The sequence below is a fragment of the Aulostomus chinensis genome, chromosome 13 (genome assembly GCF_037954235.1).
Source record: "Aulostomus chinensis isolate RoL2024-O1b breed Wild chromosome 13, RoL_Achi_v1.0, whole genome shotgun sequence".
NCBI classification, from domain to species: domain Eukaryota; kingdom Metazoa; phylum Chordata; class Actinopteri; order Syngnathiformes; family Aulostomidae; genus Aulostomus; species Aulostomus chinensis.
This window is the reverse complement of record NC_141332.1, coordinates 16,264,467-16,286,524: the sequence shown is the minus strand read 5'-3', so window position 1 is coordinate 16,286,524 and position 22,058 is coordinate 16,264,467. Positions and strand designations below refer to the sequence as shown.

General features: G+C 42.2%; 1 protein-coding gene across 1 annotated transcript; it reads left to right on the top strand.

The window, feature by feature from the left end:
- The first annotated feature begins 224 nt into the window (after window positions 1–224).
- On the top strand, window positions 225–22,030 carry slc43a1a (solute carrier family 43 member 1a). The gene is made up of 15 exons (XM_086221652.1): window positions 225–508; window positions 5,384–5,544; window positions 6,181–6,373; window positions 7,130–7,185; window positions 8,265–8,341; window positions 15,589–15,681; window positions 16,322–16,455; window positions 16,542–16,669; window positions 16,770–16,916; window positions 17,008–17,043; window positions 17,129–17,264; window positions 17,747–17,876; window positions 18,036–18,109; window positions 18,572–18,695; window positions 19,077–22,030. The coding sequence occupies exons 2-15, from the start codon at window positions 5,391–5,393 to the stop codon at window positions 19,272–19,274; spliced, it is 1,680 nt and encodes a 559-aa protein (XP_086077778.1). The 5' UTR covers window positions 225–508; window positions 5,384–5,390; the 3' UTR covers window positions 19,275–22,030.
- The last annotated feature ends 28 nt before the right edge of the window (window positions 22,031–22,058 follow it).

Below are 22,058 nucleotides of genomic sequence, written 5' to 3'. Positions count from 1 at the left end.
GAATTTTCATAGAGAACATTTACACTTTCACGAATGATGTTTGACGCTGACTTTCCACCGAACTGTAGGAACAAGAAGAGAATCCCACTACTGACTGGAGAGGAGTGACTATTCTGTGTTAAGAGCGAGCGTGTGGAGTGGAGGGTGTCCGGCCGTAGCTGAGTGCTGACTGGAGGCTGCAGCAGGGTGGTGACTTCTCTCGGTACGGCCCTGGAAAAGGGAGGGAATTAGAAGTCAAATTAGGAGAAGTGGGGGTGTCTGTAATGAAACCAGAGAGAGAAAAGAAGCGTGGAGTGTCTTAGGAACTCGAAAGAAAGGAAGCAGAGAAAGGAATCAAGAGTTTTATATTGCATTTTAGGCTCTCACTTCCCATTTATGCAGGAAACATTGTCCTCCTCCAAGAGTATAATTTTACCTCCTTAAAAAAAATTAATTAATTAATTAAAGCCTTTATAAAAGCGTTTAGCTGAGACAAAGAATTCTCATCTGTGAAAAGACACCAACTGAAGTAAGTAAATTCTCATTTCAGATTTATTCTCTGTTAATAAACAGCAATAACGTATATGTCGGTTTATGTCCGACAGCTGGACGAACCGGCTGGAGATAACTCACACGTGGCATGATAACTTTTAGTATTGTTAGTACTTTACTTTTAAGATATAAGTATATATATCAACGCTAGCGTGTTGTTTAGGCATTTTGCTTTTAAATTGGGAAGAATAAAAATAAAAAAGAAAAGTTGTGACGATTCACTTGGAAACATAAAAACGAGTCTGAGCGGAAAAAGTCTGGAATGGTTGTTTCGGAAGTGACCAAAGTAGGAGTCCGTGCATCCATCTGAGCTCTCCTTTCATTGAGTCATCCTGCTTTAGTTCGAACGAAATTCGATTTCCTTTCATGTGACTTCATGTCATAACACATACTGTTTATGTTGTGGTGGAAATTAAATTTTGGGGCCAGAATGTGAGTTTTCAGTGTTTGTAGGCAACAGCTGCACGTTTGCGACAGAGTTAAAGGCATGCAGCCTTCACTGGCCCCGTGTAAAACTGTAAAAACACTGTAATTTGGTATTTGCTAAAGTTTGAACTTCAAAGAAGCATCCAAACAGCCTGGAGGAAGGAAGATGCTCCCATCAACCATAGTGTTTTTTTGTCCTTCCTCTCTGTCTTATAAAGTGGTAGGTTACAGTCTGGCCTGCAACTTTAGATGTTGCATACATTTGTTTTACTCCACCAGAAGTGAGTGAGTGAGTGAGTGAGTGAGTGTGTGTGTGTGTGTGTGTGTGTGTGTGTGTGTGTGTGTGTGTGTGTGTGTGTGTGTGTGTGTGTAGTCTGGACCACACAGTCTATGCTTTGTGGAGAGAACAGGCTAGTCTTTATAGATATTTTGAGGAGCTGGAGCTTGAGAATGTTCAATATTGTCCTTCATTTCTTTTCAAAATCTCATTATGATAAACTCAGTGAATCACTTTGATGCTGAGTCACTGTGATGGTGAGACAAGGCTCATTTCGCATCATTTACCTTAGCCGCAGCCTCCTATTTTCAGGCCCCCTGGAGGATACATCATAAGAATATGTTTGTTGAATTCACAAATTCTGAGACGTCCAGCAGCTCATGAACGCAGCAGACTTGTGCCGGACAGTTCTGTCAAGTGGCCGCCCCACAGTGTCAGTAACCGGACCCTGGGCTGAGGTCATGCCCACGGAGAGACAGCTGCTCTCTCTGCTTCGGGGGATGGCTTTTCTGGACTCTGAAGGGAACAGAGGCTCCTAGAGCGTTTGGTTTATTTTCTTGAAAACTTGTGAGGATAAAGAGTTTGCCCTGCGGTCCTTTATTTCCTGCAGAGGTTGATAGACACAACTGGTCAAGGTCAGAAACATCCCCGCGGGGAAAAAAGAGCAGGCCTGGATGGGAGCACCAACAGAAAGACTTGAAAGAAAGAATCACGTAGGCCGTGTCATGGTCACTGCAAATGTAACACAAAGTCAAGAGAAGAAGGGTTGTGCGTCGAAATATTCAGAACTAAACCTGCACATGAGCATCACAGTGAAATTGGCAACATTGCATCATTCAGCTGCTGGAGAGTTCAGGTATTTCAGGAAGCAGCTTCCTAATAAGGTGTGTTTCCCTCTACACACGTACAAGCCCATACACACACAAACACACATACACACACGCTTCACAGTGTTATGACAGTGCCTCACATCTGGCTGCCAACCCTACAAAGACGTGTCTTGTCATGCATGGCCTTGTTAGAAAGTTTTTGTTGTGTGTTACCTTTTAATTTGTTTGCTTGCGTCTGTGTGTCATCCTGTTCTTCACTATGTCACCATTTTGGAGGAAAGCGGGAAACTGAGGAATGTGATGAGCAGCGCTGCAAGCATGCGAGTTGTGTTTGAGCTGAAACACACATGGGAGGGGGGGGGGGGGGCAACTGACACCGCAGCGTCTCTCTGATAGCCAAACGCCGTTTTCATGACACTGAGTGGCCATGACACCCTCACTTAAGTTACTCCTGTGTAATAGCAGCGGGCTCACAAGTGACATGTAGTCCATTTACAGTGTGTGTTGATACTCTCACACAGAAACACACACATACACACACACACGCTCCTATACACGTGACAGTAACTTCCTAATTTTTAATGGAGCACATCTGGTCTTTGAAAGACGTTTTTGTCTCTCTGATTTTCCGCAGTCATGCTTGATAAATGAGTTTCCATGATATGAACAGATCTGAGATCAGTCACACTCTTAACATAAGTAGTTGTTTTTTTCAGTATTTAGGCTTTGAAAGAAGATCTGGCATCCAGCACAGACATGTTGGTCCTCCAATGTTACATGCTGAAATCAGATTTTAATTAAAACAGCAATCAATAAATTAGTTGACAATAATAACAATAATAATGGTGAGATGCAAAACACAGGAATCGATCGTGCAACACAAACATGCACGTGTGTGTGATGCAGACCACTGGAAAAGTGGGAACTCCCTTAATCATCACACTGTTTCATAACAAACTCAGAGTGCATACCAAAGAGATGTGACATCTTTAGATCTGGATCCATCTCTGGACTCCAGAAGCTAAGAGATTGTTCCTGGGAATGCATCATAACATCAGCAGGTCATCAGTATTCGTAGCCCTCTTCTTTCCCCATCAACAGTGACTTGTTTCCCAGTATGGATTAAATGTAAATATCCATAAGCATCGATAAACAGATATATTCTCATCTGTAAGTATCGTCTGTTGGCCTGTATCAGTTGTAAATTATGGAATATCAGCATCCCTACTTGTTCCCCAGACCAAGTCATAGCATCCAAATTTCATCAAAATACCTCCGCATCTTTCTGGAGTTATCCTGCAAACAGACTTACCAGTACCAGTGATCACATGACCTTGGCAGAGGTAAACGTTGCCGTATACCGTAGATGAACCGCTAACTATTCTCACCCTCTTGTGAACACACACCTCATCTGCTTTTTTGCTGACTGTGCAGACTGAAATCAAAGATTCATTAGTGGGTTATGTAAGTGACTTTGCGGCCTCTCGCCATGTCGCGTTCTTGGCTGGACACGGGGAGTCGAGGGGGTCGTCAGCATGGGGTGTCAGTTACAAAAGAAATCCCCCCTTTTATGACTCTCTTTTCAGCACAATGGCAGCTCGCTGGACTGTGAATAATCACATTACACACACGCCTCATGGGCACGTACAGGCACATGCAGAGACAAATCTGTCCCGGTACATCTCCTCTCTTTGTCCTGCTTATACACACACACACGCCACAAAGATGCCCGCTTTAAAGAGTGTTTCCTCTCTGAGGCTTTGAGCTCTTAAAATCTAGTGACCTTCCTCCCTCCAGTCTTGTCCACTTCTTCCTGGTTTGCCGCCAGAAAGAATCTCTGGTTATATTTGGATCTTTACTTGTTTAGACATATCCCAGATGTGTGTGTGTGCACGTGCGCGTGTATGTGTGTATGTGTGTGTCACGTTGACCATGACAGGAGAAACAGGTTACCGTGACCTGTTTTGTGTGTGTGTGTGTGTGTGCGCGCGCGCTTGCATGTGTTCTTTTATAGGTGGTCACGATGGCTCACCTGATTTTATTCGGTCAGTCATGTCATGTGTTTCTGTGTGTGTGTGTGTGTGTGTGTTTATGTAATTTATAACCCATTAATCCCAGTGATGTAAAACCAAACCTGCTCCGCAGTTTGACAGTCGTCGCTCCTCTTTCTTGGGTTCTGTTTTGAAATGTAAATGCCACCTTCTTCAGATGCTCCCTCCTCCCTATTTTCAGAACAAAAGCGGCTTGAGTGCTTGACATTGTTTCCTTCGGTCAAAATCAAGGGTGAAACAGTTGCTCTGCTGACAGCACAGTAGGTGGATTGCAGAGGACAATGCAGTGGAAGGTTTCAGGTACCGAACTGGGATTTACAGGACAATGACTGGAACCACAGGCCCTCGATAGGGAAACTGGCAGAAAAATGAACCCTTGAAAGGAAGGAGACACACTGACTTCTTATCCCTTTGTATCGTTTAAGGAGCAGGAGTGAAGAGGCTTATTATGTTGAACTCATTTAGTCAAATAATCTGGTGCTGACTTTTATAAACATAATATCTTTTTTTCTGTGTTTTATTCTGGGTTTTTTTTGGTGTATTGTTGACTTTCAGTATATACGTTCACCCAAAGACGGCAATTGCAAACTTTCCAAGTGCAGTGGTTCGCCAACATTTTTAGCTTGTGTAATTTCCTGTGCCAACTACCTTCTTAACCAACCATTTCCTGTTCAACAGTTTTCTTCAGCTGCCCTCTCATTAAAGCTGCATTCAGTCCGGCCGGAATAAATCACATCAATAGACAAAGGGCCTTTGCCACAAAGCTCGCAAAGAAGAAGATACAGAAAAAGATTTGCTCTTTAGGATTAGACTTCATTCATTGAATGTTCTTAAGCACCCATTTGTTTTTACACACTTCTACATCTGTCATCTGTTTGTAATGGATAAGGAGATGTTGGTCGTTTAGCAGGATTGATTTTAAGATAGTTAGATAGATAGATAGTTAAATTAGACATCTACTCATTTACCACTTTGGCTTTACATACATTTAAGTGTGGGGGTACGTGTCTCATTGTCCAGGCTATCCCCGTTCTTATAAAAAATATTCACTGAATGGTAGAAAAATAATTTATTTTCTTATTTTAGCAATTAGTACAGCATTTCATCTCAATTTTTATGATTTTAAATATCATAAAAAGTAAATATGTAGATTGATGTAGTGCAAATAAAAATAAAGAGTCAATTAATTCTTTGTCAGTTGGCTCATCCTGTTTCTCATCTGTCCTCTAAACTTCTACTTATGTTTTTTTGTCTTCCGTCTTTGGCAGAGCAGCGATGGCGCCCTCTCTCCCCCAGGCCTACAGGAGGCGCTGGTGGATGGCGGTGACGGCTGTGATTGAGAACCTGCTGTGTTCGGCCGTACTCCTAGGCTGGGGCTCCCTGCTCATCATGCTAAAGAGAGAAGGATTCTACTCCCACCTGTGCTCCGGTAAAATCAGCACATCCTTCGTGAGACCCTCGTGTTCTCTTTGGAACCTCTTCAGTATCTCCAAAAACAGTTTTAGTCGATATACTTAATGGCTTCTGTCTACATATAACCTAATTTTAAACTCTGAAAGTATTTAAGCTCAAAAATCCAGCACACAAATGATGTTAACCGCTTTTACTTTCCCATTGCCTCTCCGAGGTACAAGTGACCCCAAACAAAAGTACCGGAACGCACTTTTGTAGTTTTATACATGTGGTCTTGCATGCCTAAGATGAGCTATTAGACGTGTGTTTGCCCCCAAAAATGGAGCATTTCAACATTGCTGAAGACTTTGCCTCTTAATTGGCGATACAACTGAACTGAAGTGCAACACATTTGCAGATAATTTTAATGAAATATGTTATCATTGTTGAACATGCATTGAGTTTTTGGTTAAATTCTTGAAAGATGATCAGGGGTTCCCACTGTTAAAAAATCCAGTGAAGCAGAATTTTGTTTAAAAGGCTTTTTAATCTTGCCGCCCATTTTAGGGGCAACTGATATACGGCATGAGAACCAGTTAGAAAAGCTTCATAATGTTTCCAGAAAGTGCCCTTTCTGTGTTCGGATTCTGAGTCCCTGCTCTGGTTCCTTTAGAAAACGACTCAGTCATTGTATCTTTGGGTAACTCATCTGGAGGTGAGGTGGAAGAGTGGCTCAGCTGTGTTGACCAGGAGGAGATGTTAAATCTGGGTTTTACCATTGGCTCCTTCCTGCTCAGCGCCACCACCTTGCCACTCGGAATCCTGATGGACAAGTTTGGACCACGCCCCATTCGCCTGGTGGGCAGGTAATGGTTTACAATAGTCATAAATGTTTTACAATCATGAGGGGTTTTGGGTTTTTTTTGGTGTCTTTTTACATTTACACTCAAAGCACAGACACATTTTCTCCATGTTGTGTCCTCCGTGCTGCATATTCAGTTGATGAATGATGAACAGTCGTCTATTCCTTCGCTACGACTGAAACTAGAACAGAGCAAACTGATTGCATTCCCACAGCGGTAGGAGAGTGATTGTGGCTTTTGCATTTGATCAGTCAGTAAACTTAGGTGGGGCACTAGAGTATGCATACCTACACACACACAGATAGTACGTAGTGAAATTCTTTGACAATAGGTGTGGCAGCATGTGAAGACGCTAGACTTTCCGGCTAAAAATTCTACGGTACGCTTTGGGCACGGATAGGAACTGCCAGTCACGTCTTGGCAGATTTACAAAGAGAGGAAAATGTTAAGGACAGTTTGAAAAGCTATGGAGTTTAAAATGTGCAATTATAAGGTGACGGTTTAGAATAAACAGTCAATTTTTTTTTTTGAGCGGGCATAAAATTATTGCTTACATCTGCATCTGTGTGTCTGTTCATTGGACAATGACTCAGACGTTTACAAACAGCGGTGAGTCACTATTGACTAAGTTCTGCTCTATGTCAAACACGACCACCTCTCTAGTTCGGAGACTTGGGAGGGCAAAATAAATTTGTGACTGTTTTTGTGCTGTGATGACAAAACTCCCTGTTTAAAATGGTCTTTCTCTTTTTGTTACAGTTCATGTTTTGGTTTGTCCTGTATTATGATGGCTGTGTCTGCCTCTAACCCCCTGAGTGAGTACACATAAAAACACTCTCACAACACACACACACTCATTAAGGACAGTAGACCTTCATCCTTCTGTGACATTGTGCATGTTGGACATTAAGAATCATCAAATTGCGTACTAATGACATTCTGGTGGTACAGCTACTACTGCTGTCATAGCTGAGCCATGCATGAGGGTAATGCTTGCAGAGCAGAGGACTGAGCTCAGATCACCAGTGGTGACTCAAGTTACATGTAGAGACAAATCTTAAAGGTGTGAACTGCCGCACTCGCTATCAAATGACCTCAGACACGTTTCCAAGTCTGAATGTAGAGGAAATGAAATCAGCACCGTGATGTATAAGAGCTGGAACTAGCCTTGAATTTCCCTCATGAAGAACACATGTTGCAGAAGAGTACCTTGTAGACTGCAGAAATGTTCCATGTGCAAGAACATGGGATCAAAGTGCTTTTTTTGAGCACCTAAAACTTCTTGTGGATGCCAAAACCTGCCTTGAGGGAAATCCGTGTTCGTTTACATTTTAGATGTGTTTCATTGACTCACTGCATACATGGCATCACCGCTCACTGGTTTATCCACATTCTACGAGAACAAACATTTGCATATCATCACAATATAATCGCTTAAGTCATTTATTGTTTTCAAAAAGCTGGAGACAAAACATCATAAGGAGTTTTTTCAAGTTTTTGAGGTTTTTGCTAGCGGACAGGATTGGCAATAAAAAGAGGGATTCATTTTGGTCTGATTCATGGTAAATTGGTAGCGCTGAATGACTTGACAGGCACCAAATAAGCTCTAGATTACAAAAGCAGCGGTTTATCTTTGTAAGAATATTCCAAAACCTGAATCGAGTTTAAACATTTTGAACCACACAGCTGATAGCACCCACCAGGAAATGGTTGCGCGCGATCCAAGACAAAATGCAATGATTGATGACAGTGATTTCCTGCTCCCCACAATTTATTAAACTGATGTTGAAATCTGGAGTGCTGTATGGATCGATTTTTAAAAAAAAAATTTTAGTCACCCCTCCTGGACACTTCAGTGTTAACTCCTCCTCTTTCTCCTCCTCTTCTTCTGCAGTGCTGTCAGCTCTCATCTTCCTGGCTCTTTCTCTTAATGGCTTCGGAGGCATATGTCTTACCTTCACCTCCCTCACGGTGAGACACACGAGCACCAAAGATGCTGATATTACATCTGACATGGTTGAACTGTTATTAATCGGAGTGCAGATGCACCATGATATTGCATCACAAGTGTGAATTTATCGATTATTGATCATGTGCTCCCATGCCAACTGAGGTACGTGTATGTACCTCTAAAAAACTCTGCTGTCGCCTTTAAAAATCCTTCATCAAAAATAAACCAGTGTTTTATGTTCTTTTCCATCTGCACTGATTCCTCTGATTGGTCCTGATCTTGCGCCATCTCAGTCCACATACCTCAAGTCGCCACGCACCAGCCAATCAGAAGTACCCTGTATGTTGCCTAGTTGGCTCGAATTTGGACAAACTTTTGAAACTATCTCATCCAACGCCCGTGGAAGCTTGGTGCATCAGCAGAGGGCCAATTCCTCTACCTCCCCCTTTTGAGGAAGTAGTCACAGCAGGAGGTTGAATGTTTTAGGGGCTACAGGAATTTGAAAAATGGGGGAGCAACTGTTTTAGTCCACTTAGGTGTTATAGGGGTTGGAGATCAATGCATCAAGTCCGTTTCTGTCTGTTTGAGATATCTGGTTTGCTGTCACTACTTGGCTGCGTCTTGTTCTCATTGTTTCGGTGTGGGTGTGTTCCCGCTCACAGTATTTGGATAAGGAACATGTCTGCTTTCAACTAGAGAACAAAAGGACTAGTTCAGACCTGTTGGCAGCATTTTGATGTTCTACAGAAAGTAAAATTGAACTGGTGGGAGTATTCTGATGTTCCATCCATCCATCCATTTTCTATACCTCTTATCCGTTAAGGGTCACGGGCGGCTGGAGCTTATCCCAGTAGACGTTGGGTGAGAGGTGGGGTTCACCCTGGACAGGTCGCCAGTCCATCACAGAGCCATCAGGGGCAATTAGGGGCTCCGTATCTTGCTCAAGGGCACTTGGCGATGGTCACTGGGAGAAGTGAGGATCGAACCACTGACCCTTTGGTTGCGAGACGGCCACAATACCTCTGAGCCATGCCTCCCTTATTTTGACATTCTGTGCTAGGAAAAATGGAACTGAATTAAAACAAATTAGATTAGATAAAATGACCCTCTAAAGCCACAAAGACAGCCTCTGTCTCCACACTATGTTCTGTGTGTGCAGGAGCGCCTCCATGTTATCATTAGTGTATCTTCTACTTGGTGCCAAAATTGAAGTGCTTCTACAGAGATTACATAACCAATATTCTGAGAAAATGCGTGGTTGTGTTCCTGGAACAAATTAGTAGAGTCGTTTTGGTAGCTGATGGCCGGAGCCTCTATTTGTCTCAGCTGAGGAAACAGTGTGTGTTGGGACTGGAAGCTGTGTTTGTTTACGTTCACATCAGGCATGTGTTTTTGCGTGTGATGTGTCAGCTGTTGCTAACATTATCAAGTGCGCTTTATTCTTACCGCTGCCTCTTGTGTCATGGCAAGTATTTTGTCAGTACAGTGTGTGTTTCCATCTGAGCTACACATGACTCACACTCCATGGAAAGTCCATTTATGTTTCCACCAATAGCAGCCTGCGGTGGACCACACACCCTCCCCAAGGCTCAGCCCACTCACCTCTATTCAAAATAACCAAAGCCACACTCTTCTGTCCTCCCTCCTCCTTCCCCTCTTCTCTCCTCCTCATCATGCCTCTCTGCTCTGCGCAGCAAAAAATCAATTCTTTTCAACTCTGCATGACTGTGCACACATGTGGATGTGCAATTGTGCGCGCCTGGTTATGTACACACAGGGAGACAAGCATGAAACAGATGTCAAGCTAAAGAAAGTCTAAGCTGAATATGGACAGATGGACCCTCCCCTCTATTCACCTATATTATAACAGAAGCTGCTTTATCACCTCTTTTCACGATTAATCAGTTTCTCCTGACATATTCATGTGTGCAATCAACATAGAAAGGATCGAGGAAGTATAAAAAAACAAATACAAACAACCACCAACAAATCCAGTTGAAGTTTCCTACAACAGTTCAACTGGAACATGTTGAGCTTCTACATTTCAAAGGAACTATTGTGGATTTTATTCCACTACATTTATGTGAACCCCTCGGTTATTAGTTACTTTGAAGAAAAGACACGACAAGAATTTGTCCTAATTTGATAAAATTACTGAAACACGCTCCACTTTTACTTCACCTGTAGTTTAAAGGTCATTGACTCTATTATTGGTCCTAACAACACACACAAACATCCTGTAGAATGTGTACTTTTAATTAGCTACTTAAGTCAATTTAACATCAAATACTTTTCTTCTTTGAAGAATGGCGACTTTTTAGTAGTAGTGGTAGTAGTAGTGGTAGTAGTAGTAGTGGTAGTAGTAGTAGTATTGAGTTTTCTCAAACTGAATAATGAATGATATCGTTTATATTTTAGATGACAGTATTCAGCCAGCTTATTTTACTTTTATGTGATATGTACACAGACGCAAAACAAAAAAGTGACATGGAGAAATAGAATGACATCACAGGGTGGATACGAGTGGTGAGAACAAGTCCAGGTAACGTGTTCCAAGTGAATTAAATACCTCTATTTGATTTCAGGTCTCAAACATGATGTTTCTGATCCATTAATCACACATAGAAACCAAGTTAACATCACACACGCACACGTGTGGGGTAACGTTCAGTCCCACTCTCTTCCCCCATGTCCTGGTTTGACCTCAGTCCTCTATCAGCACTGACTGACCTTCTCACTGTTGTTGGTGCTCAGGAGACTTGTGATTTCAGGTTCTCTGTCAGTCTGTGTGTTCTATTCTCATTCACATGATATCTCAGGAACAACTTGTTATAACGGCATTTGGCAAAAACATCCTCTCAGACTCGAGGATGATGTGATTGGCGGTCAGAGTAAAGTCAATAATCCGTATGGGAATTGTGTCAAGATTGAACTCAAATATTTGATATTTTATGTTTCATTCCAAAAGTCAAAGGTCATCCTCACTGCAGCTTGACCTGTTGGCAAAAACACACACAACATTGTTTTGTTTGTTTTGTAGCAAGACAACTCAAATGACGCAAAAGGGTTTTAATGAAATCTGGTAGGATGATAGACGATCTGGATTTGATGATGTCATATCACAAAGAGGGATGTTTATAGTCTAGTTTAAAGTGCTATGGAGCAATTTTAGGCATTAGTGGTAAAAACAAAAAAAATGAAATATAACTACATGACCTCAATCTAGGCGTTGAACTGTTCATGTGACAGACACTGTTTGCACGGCGGTCACATGCCTCATGAAAACACATGAAGTCATATGGCAAACAAAAGCATCAAATTTTAAAATAAATCCCTATTCCCAAGAAGCTAAATTATTGTGTTTTTTTTTTTTTTTAATTTTAAAATCCATTTCAGGTTCACACCGGGCCATTGTTGCATGTAAATTCCCCCCTGTGTTAGTTCACATCTTTGCCAGGAACACTCAGCCCTCAGGACTACCTGGCCCCTACACCTTCCGCTACTAGTAAGGAAATATATGTATGGAAGGAATGAGGACAGTCCTCTTCCTGGCATTAGTGTATTAGGTCAGGAATTACCCCTCAACTGTGTCAGCCTGCTGCGGAGGCCCGTCTGATCACACGCCATTGAGAAAAATGCTTTTGGTTGCATTCGCCAGAGCTGTCAGTCCTCCTTTTGCTCAAGAAGTAAAATACACTACAGGGAATTGTAAATGAGAAGAAAAAAAAAAAACGCTCTGTCAATTACAGAGAAACTTCAAAAGCCTCGTGTTTTGAAGCTTCCATACTGGCAGCAGGTGACTTGTGATCAACCACTAGACCACTCTATGTGTTATATAAGTCCCATGCAGCTGGACAAGAGCAAACGCTGTGAGAGATGATGGTTGATGAACAAAAGAGAGGCAGAGATGGAGTGAACAAGCCGGCGCTAATCAGCTGTGGTTTAATGTTTCCTGCTGGGAGCTCTGCAGAGAGAGGGAGAGAGAGAGAGGGGCTGCAGCTGGAGCTCGCAGAGATCAGTCAAACCCAAAACATTCAACTCCTCCCTCTTTATCATTTCTGTCATTGCTCATTTTTCTAGACATTTCTCCCTCCCCTGCCCAACATTTTTTCTCCTTGAATTCAACATCTCTTTAACATCTAAAATTTCAGTGCTCATTAAGCTACTATTGAGAGATTAAAGACCTTCATCAAACTCAGTGCCAAAGTCTTGCGACGCCCAAGCGAGTGAGCCCAGCTGGGGTAGAGCCTGAACTGATCACAGGTGACAGGCCACCAGCCAACGCTACATTCATGTGGGACTTTCTGACACCAGTTGACCTTTGTGTCCTTCCATGTTGTCACGTGTTCTCCCTGACGATGTTAGCATGCAGCACATGTGTAGCAAGGCCGTTGGTGAAATAAGCATTTTATGAGAATTGGCAGAGCACAGTGCAGGTGGGAATGTGGCGCCTGTCGTTGGCATATGCGCAGACACATGCACCCTTTTTTCCAGCTTTCTTCATCACACACAAATCTCTCTGACACTTTTAGGTCACTGCGGCTTGTCCTTTGAGAGCAAACATCAGTTATCCTTCATCTTTTGCCGGAATGTCTTCACGTTAACATTAGCTAGAGATGCAAACCTCCCCTATGTGTGCTCTGAGGGCCTTCTCGCCTACATTCCACAAATCTCTGCAGCCAGAGAGTCCAGCGCAACAGCTCTCATGGTCTTGCCATGAAGTAGTTTGATTCTTAGAACCCATGAATGAGGATGGGTGTTCTTGTTTTTCTCATCTCATTGAGAGACTGTCTCTCTCTGTTTCTGTCCTCAACATCCTTAAGAAAGCTTTTCTTCTTTTTCCTGTTAACCTACCATCATCTTCCTCACTACGTCTACCCTCGCACTGACCTCATTCTTCTGCCAACCACTGACTGTCCTCATAAGGTCATCTCGAGAATAGAGGCCGAACCTACAAGCACACACAAACATGCCAGCTTGCTTCGCTGGTCCCAAAAGGACAGAAAAAGTAATTAAAGGTAATGAACACTTAAAAAGTGTAATGTAAACAAGGTTTGTTAATTTGTAATGTAAGTTGTCATAAAACTGTTTTCTTCCCTTCTCTGGTCCCCCAGTCCCCCCATCTCTTGATACAATTCAGCTGCAGATTCTCTGACAGTATTTTCATCAGGCAGTACAGAGGAAAAATATCTTTAATTGCAATAAATAACATCTGAAATGATAGTTTAGAGGAGCAAACATAATAGGGTCTTCGCCTGAAGTACCTTCAGGCTCAGGCCCTAATTATGAAAAAAGGGTCATTACTTAGGGCGGCATGGCACTGCAGTGGTCAGCACTGTCGCCTCACAGCAAGAAGGTTCGAGCCCCAGCTCCAGCACAGGATCTTTCTGTGTGGAGTCTCCATGTTCTCCCTGTTCCTGTGTGTGTGGGTTCTCTCTGGTACTCCAGCTTCCTCCCACAGTCCAAAGACATCAAGAGGGGACGAGGCTGATTGATACTCTAAATCAGGGGTCTCCAAACTTTTTTCTGTGAGGGCCACATAACTTTCCCCTTCTCTGATGGGGGGCCGGGGTCAGTTTGTAACAGAAAAAGTGTGACGATTGCAGGGGTGCCAAAACATAAAAATGTATTGTTTTCCAGAAAGCCACACAACCAATAACCCTCTCTGGGTTCTTCACAGAAAAAAAGTCAGGAAATATATAATGACACTACCAAATAACCCTCTCTGGGTTCGGGTATAGGATTTTTTCCTGGGGGTTGCCAGACAGGGGCACAGACTGCAGAAGGGTGGAATAGAATGTCACGCTCTATGCGTGTATGAAATAGTTACTGACTGACTGTGTGTTCACACCAAACGGCAATGCGAATTTTCGCATCGCTTTATTCGCGAATGACGTGAATATAAACATATTGATCCAGCGATCAAAGTCGCGCGAATAAAGCAATGTGAAAATTCGCGTCGCGTTTGGTGTGAACACGCCTTAATAGTTAATAATGAAAATAGTTCATAGCTAGCTATCAATTTTATTGTCAAATACAAATACACATATATGGAAAAAAAATCAAAATGCGTCTGGTATTGTTCAGGGGGCCGGGCCACATGTGGAGGTGGGCCATATCCGGCCAGTAGTTTGGGGACACTGCTTTAAATTGACCGTAGGTGTGACTGTGAGTGTGAATGGTTGTCTGTCTCTATGTGTTGGCCCTGTAATGGACTGGTGACCCGTCCAGGGTGAACCCCGCCTCTCGCCCAAAGGCTGCTGGGATAGGCTCCAGCCCCCCTGTGACCCTTAACAGGATAAGTGGAAGAAAATGGATGGATGGGTCATTACTTTTTTAAATTTTTTAACTTGCGTTTACTGTTTCACAACAAGGAACTGACGTCATTTGATCCGGCATGGGTGACATCAGTGTTAGCGTGTGAAAAGGTCAGAGAATTGTGGTAAAAAGGGGCAAAGGACAGTATTGGCTGAGCTCAGAGCCAGCAGGGAGATTAGGTGACGGCAGCTGAAGTTTGGAGACCCATGCTCATAGTTGAGAGAAAGTAGAAATCCCACACATGTGATTTGATAATCATGATTGACCCACTTAAAACTCTAATCAAAGGACACTGAGTGTGCTGGCACCACAATAGGACATTGTTGTATTAGCAAAGCTTCTTACTACTGTAAATAGGTCGGCCTGATGTGTTAGTGCCTGGCGCCTGCTACCTTTGCTGCGTGTCATGCATGGCACCTCGCGCCGGGTCCACCCACCTCAGAGAAGTTCATCAACATTTTTAATCCTAATAAAGACGGTGGATGTGCGTTAAGTGTAGCTTAGTCTGTGTTGGAGCTTTGGGGTCAGGACCCAACTGGGTCATGACCTTGTTTCTTGTTTCCTCATGACATGGAAACTTAATGGGCTGCTGTGACTGTGTTCCATGGTCTCTGCTGCTGTCTGATGGTTTGAGTTTGAATTCATTAACAAGTGACTTGAAGCAGAATTTACTTTGAGGGGAAAAAAATGCAGAACATATAAATTTTCATCTGCACAAGGTCATAATACTTTGGTGAATTTACTCCGACTGATCTACTGTGGCTGCACAAAGCGAGTGTCTGCCCTCTGCTGGTCAAAATAGGGACTAAGGGATATTAGCCAGGATAGTCCATGTAATGACTGCTAATATTCTATTTCTCTTATCTGAAGGGTTGTGTTACCTAATTAGATTAGATTACCTAATTAGATTTATTGACGAACACCTTTTGTTTCATTTCTGTCTCAACAGCTTCCCAACATGTTTGGTGCTCTGAGCTCCACTGTCATGTCTCTGATGATCGGATCATACGCCTCCTCTGCTGTCACCTTCCCCGGAGTCAAGGTAACACACAGAGGCTTCTGATTCTGATTTCAAGTTTAAATTAACTATTAAATGTATCATCACTTGCCAGTGCAATAAATCATCCATGATACTGTTATTAAAAGTCGTCCCCACAGCAACACTTTTTCTTATTGTCAATATTGCAATGCTACAGGTCTGTTTACACTTTTAAACATCATTTTATTAGATATCTATTTGCTTTTCCCGGGTTTGGTATGATTTTGAATCCTGCAAGTATTATTGTTTGCATTTTCCATTTTGATTTGAATTCACGTTTTTGTATCAACTTCCTCTGTGTTGTTTTGTGTTGTTGTACTTGATACAGGATTGGGTGGCCAAAAGATATTGGGGTTTCCTACTTTTCTACAATTAAAAGATATTATTTGATTGCCATGGTTATGAGAACGAGTTCTTTTAGGATAATAAGCTTTTGCTCTTGTCTGGTCTTTAATCTACATCCCCAAAAAGAAGCCAGCCTTTTCGATTCAAATTGTCCCTTTTAAAAACTTTGAAAACAAAAGGACACACAATCGAACTTAAAACTGCTTGTATGAAAGATCCTAGAAATACAGGACATAGATCTGTAATAGAGAAAATATGTAACTTGCTAACATATATCTTCATCTTTTCTGCTCTCCAGCTCATCTACGACGCAGGCGTGTCTTTCCAGGTGATCATGTGGGGCTGGGCGGGTCTCGCACTCTTGGTCTTCATCAACTGCTTCATTAACTGGCCGCTGGAAGGTTTCCCTGCACCTGATGAGGTGGATTACAGGTTAGTGTGGCAACGTTACTCGGAACATGAGGTCTGAATCACAATCTTTATCCTAACCTCGATGTGTGTATTGTTGTGTCCGATAGTAAGATCCTCACACTGCAGGAGCTGCCGTTATCAGAGCAGAAAGGTGCCTCGGAGACGCTGAGACAAAAAAATGGGGACATCCAACATTCCACTGAGAAACTTCCAAATGGACCTGATGCTCCTTCCAGTATGTCCACAAACAAAAGACAGATTTTTAAAATGAATCCATCCCTGTGGTCTGATCGTCATGTGTAGCATTGGCTAAAACAAACCCCGTCCTCCCCCAGATGATGTTCCCTTCCGACGCTCTGTGTTCTCTCCCATCTTCCTGTGGAGCCTGGTTACCATGGGGATGTCCCAGCTCAGGATCATCTTCTTCATGGGGGCTATGAACAAGATGCTGGAATTCATGGTCACGCACGGCGAAGAACACCGTGAGTCTAAAACCACAGTTCCAGCAAACTTTGCAGATCATGACTTGAAACAGGCCATTCGACCAAGTGTTGTTGTTTTTTCGCACTTCAGCGTCTGAGGAGCTGGTGATCGAGGCGGAAGAGAAAGGTGAGCAGAATTATCATGTGCATTTGCGTACGGCTCCTGGTGGTGATCTGCTAGATTTTCACGTGATTAATCTGTTCTCTTTCAGTGAGTTTCTACTCGTCCATCTTTGGCACCCTGCAGCTTCTGTGCCTGGTCACATGTCCTCTGATCGGTTACATCATGGACTGGAAGATGAAGGAGTGTGAAGATGAGCAGCCTCTCTCAGCAGGCACTGAGAAGAGGTGTGTGCAGTAACAATTTTATAAGGAATATGCCATTGTTTCAGGGGAATTCAGGGTTGTTGTTTTTTTCTGTTTGCTCCAGAGCCAGAAAAGAAGAAAAATACCCTTTACTCCCAGCGCTGATGCTTATTTAGCTTAGCGTAGTGGATGGGAAGTGTGAGCGTCGCTCTATAAAATATAAACAAATACTATTTTCTCCAAATCTTGCCTGCATTAATATGACTGGATTTGTGTATAACATTTGCTATTATATAAGAAATAGAAAAAACATATTTTAGAAGTACAGACATAACAGGAACTGCTTTCCTGACTGGGCACGGTAATTTAACGCGACACCTCAAAACTGAAACCAACAAAGCAAAATATTTGTCGACAACTAGAAGAGCGACCACTTATATTAATTATGGCCAGGTCGAGGATGGGGCTGATTACGTCTGGACAAATGTCCCGGAAGTTTGTGACACTTGCCTCTGTCCCCTAAGACAAACCAGCAAGCCCAACAGAGACCGTAAGATCCAGAGGGTGACCAACACCATGAGGGCCTTCATCCTCACCAACCTGCTGCTGATCATTTTTGGATGCTGCTGCCTCATAGATAACCTGCCTCTACAGGTAACACACACACACACACACACACACACACACACACACACACACACACACACAGTAACCTTAAAACACATTGTCAGCCAGTGAACAATATTAAGCATGAGCTCTTTGTTTTGTGTGTGTGTGTGTGTGTGTGTGTGTGTGTGTGCGCGTGTGCGTTAGATCTTGACCTTTATCCTTCACACTATGGTCCGAGGCTTCATCCACTCCTGCTGCAGCGGCCTCTACGCTGCTGTGTGAGTACTGCACTGCTACACTTGCCACTCAACAACAAGATCAAACAGAATAACATGCGTAATGAGGGCGTCCATTGTGGAAACGCTTGAATTGTAACGTCACTCTAATGAAGTGCTAATTAACTGTATACCAGTATAATATTTGAGAGGATAGAGTGTTTTCCGACTCATTTAGAGTTGTTTCCCCGCTTCGTATAAACTCTGAACATAAAGTAGCATTTACAATGTGATAAAAGCAACCAGATGTGGTAACAAACAGGGATGAGGTGTCCATTTTTGCTCCAAAAACAAACCGTAGCACCATTTTTCAAAACATATCAGACAAATACTGACTGAGTTTTACATACGTCCACCACGTTGGCTCATTCATTTTATATAAGGTGTTAGTTTTACTTTTTAAGCTCAGTTTCATTTCAGCTGATACCACAAGTATCTCGCTAACATCCAGTACGTCTCCCACAGTTACCCGTCCAACCACTTCGGCACATTGACAGGCCTCCAGTCAATGATCAGCGCAGTGGTGGCTCTGCTACAGCAGCCGCTCTTCATCGCCATGGTCGGACCACTAAAAGGAGACCCCTACTGGGTGAGAACTCATTCTCTTTACAGGCCCGTGTACCAAGCACACACACACTCTCAACGTGGCTTATTCTGGCAGCAAATGTGCTAAGGTTTATTTGTATCATCGAATATAATTTCAGTAAAAAAAAACAAGGTTTCTGAGGATAATAAATTGTTAATGGTTATTTTTATTTCCATAATTATACTAAAAAATGTCCAATTGGACAGAGTCGAGGCATAATTATTGTGCCACACTAAAGTTTTTACTTGTCACACAGTGTTTGGCTGTCATTAAAATGTACTGCTGTCACAATATTAAATTGTGATTTCTGTCTCATTTGTGCAATGTAAAAGTGTAACAGTCACTGACAAACTTATTTGCGTCTGTTTTCCCATCATCCCTCAGATCAACCTTGGCCTGCTGATCCTGTCAGTGTCCGGTTTCTTGTTGCCGGCTTACCTGTTCTACCACCGCAGACACCTAACACAGGAAAAAGAGGCCAGAGACAAGCGGGCTGTCGGCCAGGAGATGCAGGCTCTCAACCACACGGAGGCCAACGGCTACAAGCCCCACAGCAACGGCCTGGCTGCTGTGGAGGCCTAAACCCACACGGCACGTGCATGAATTTGGGGAATTGTCGGATTTATTTTTCCATGTGCCTTTAAACAGCAGCAATCTGCTGATCCATCAATTTCATGTAATCTCCAGTGCTTTCTTTTTTTGGTTATTGCTGGTGCAAATTTAATTCACAGAGAAAATAGGATCCCCCATGTTTGGCATTAAGTTGTTTTCTTGCTGTGGTGTGATTTGGGGAGAAAATGTGTCATCATCATTTATTGCTGTTTATTTATTTTGGTTTATGTCAAAGAGCCAAATTAGTGTGATTCAAAGCCATAGAGTTTACTCACAAGCACACGCTGCAGATATCACGGTACTTGAAATACTGTATAGTCATCACAGTCCTTGCTAACACCAAAGAACAGCTTCAAAATATTAGAAAAGTTACACTTTATATGTCCATATAGTATGATTGCAATGTTTATCATGCTGTTTCTACTGAAATCCCAATAACAAAAGCTGTAAATATACAAGTGAAACACTTAAAAGTTTAAAAGCTAACAAAGAGAATTTGAAGCATCTGAAACTCTGAATACCAGACTTCTGAAGTGGTTTGGGGTTATTATCAGAAGCCAGCAATTCACACAGACGCACACATCTGTATACATACAGATAGCCTGGTTGTAGAGACGCCATATCTACCTCCTCCATTTCCTTTTTTGTACTGTCTCTCTGCAACCAACTCCTCTGTCTGTCCTGTTGGTTTTGTTTTTTTTTTAAATCACATTAGAAAATCCCTGAAATGTCAAATGTAGGACACAAAACCTTTAATCAGTGCAGCCGTTTCTCTTTGTGCATTCAGGTTTTTAGGATGAAGCTAATGCAACCCTCTGCATTTCTAGATGTTCATATACATATACATATATATCTGTATGTATATATATATATATATATATATATATATGACGCAAATGTTTTAAAGGAAATTTCAAGAGGAAAAAACACGACTGATTTTTGAAAATTCTGACACACAGTGTGTGCCAGTGTTATTAAACACTTAGTACTACTTTATGCACAGAAATGAACTAGTGTGTGTATAAACTATGTATTTAAGTGTGTTTTTATACTCTAGCTGTAGTAGCATTTAAAAAGGGAAGGGTTTGTCTCTCAGCAAATGTTTTGTAGTGTGCTAATTATAAATGATCTACTGCATATTCTTTGCTTATGCTTGAAGCATCTGTTGTCATGTCCTGATTTTTGGGGTGAGAATCCTGCATCAAAATGACCTTTTGTAAATAGAACTGAAGCATGTCTTGTATTTTATGACATATTCTGCTTGCTTTACTCTGTGTGGGTTAATATCACAATGTGTTGACCAGGCGGACGCTTTTGAATATAATTTCTAAGATTGGATGAGTGAAAGCCATATTTCATCCCCAAAAAATGTATTTTGCCTTTCAGAAACCCACAAGTCATCATCTTTGTGACAACAGACTGCAGAAAGTACCAGACATGTATATTTAGCATGAAGCCAATGGCGACTGATGACTGATGATAAGTGTCCAAAAACATCAGTTTACGTCTCCCCGCCAAATGCTCAGTAATCCACGAACACGTCTAGTCAAGCGAAAAAGAAACAACCTGTAACACTTGCAGGTCCACGCTCATCCATGTTAGCACAAAGCACTAACAGGTGAAAAATTCCTTTGAATTAGGGAGGGAACAAGAAGGGTTATTGTTGGTTTTCCGATCATATCAAGGTGTTTGTGGATTACTCAGCATAGGGACGGATGAGGAAAACGTGGGCTATACCAGACGATGTGCTTGAGTTTGTAAAAAGATATTTTTGGACCATTTTGCTGTTGTAAGGCATCAGTAGCTGAGAAAACACGTATCTGGCTCTTTCTGTGTTTTAGAGGCACAAATAAATGATGCAGGAGAGAAAAATGTCTCTGTTGAGCTCAACACACCTATTCGTGAGTGCTTGAAAGGAAAAATGCTTTTGCTTCTGGGTGAAGTGTTGCTTTATGTCACATTGACAAGAATCCCCTTGTTTCAGCCACAGATGAACAGAAACGTGTACTTCTTTCCAAAGTGCTATCAAAATGTATACTTCCTCTCCAAGTTTGCACTGCACTCTGCATCAGACCATGCGCATTTATGCAATCAGTTTGTCAAGAATGATTTTTTTTCTCCTGTGCATTTCAGTGTTGAGACGTCTTTAGTAGAATGAGCCCGTCTTACCTGATGCATTTATTTCCTGTTTTCTGACTCTCCTTTAGATATGAAAAATGCTCAGCTTCCTGTAGGATTGCCAACACTGAGGAAGGAGATTCTAGGTTTTGACTAAACTCTGTGCATTTTGCAACTTAAGTGAATGTGAGGTTAAATCCTCTGCCAAACCAAAGCCGGGGTTAAGGAGTGTTAACTGCGGGTAGTCGATAGTGGATAGCACTTCTCCTGAGAACATAGAGGAGCAAAGACTACACCTATGTGGTTAGCATTTTTTTCTTGACTTGTTGATGGTTTGTTACCTCAGTGTTGAGGAGGGCCACTCTTGCAGTCTGTAGCTTGATTAGAACTTTTGACACCGATGCACCTGTCAGGAAACTTCCTAACTCAGAATTAAGATGGTTGTCAGACCTTTGATAAAGCTGCTCTCTTTACCGACCATGATCACGCAGAGTAGTTTCTCTAAATTCCTCTTATCGTTTGAGTTAAACGTTTTGGTGTCTTTGCCTTTCTATCTTACCTACAACCAATATAAACACGCTTGTGCATAAACAAATAAATGTATGAATAAAGACTTTGTGTCTGAGGTGGCGTATC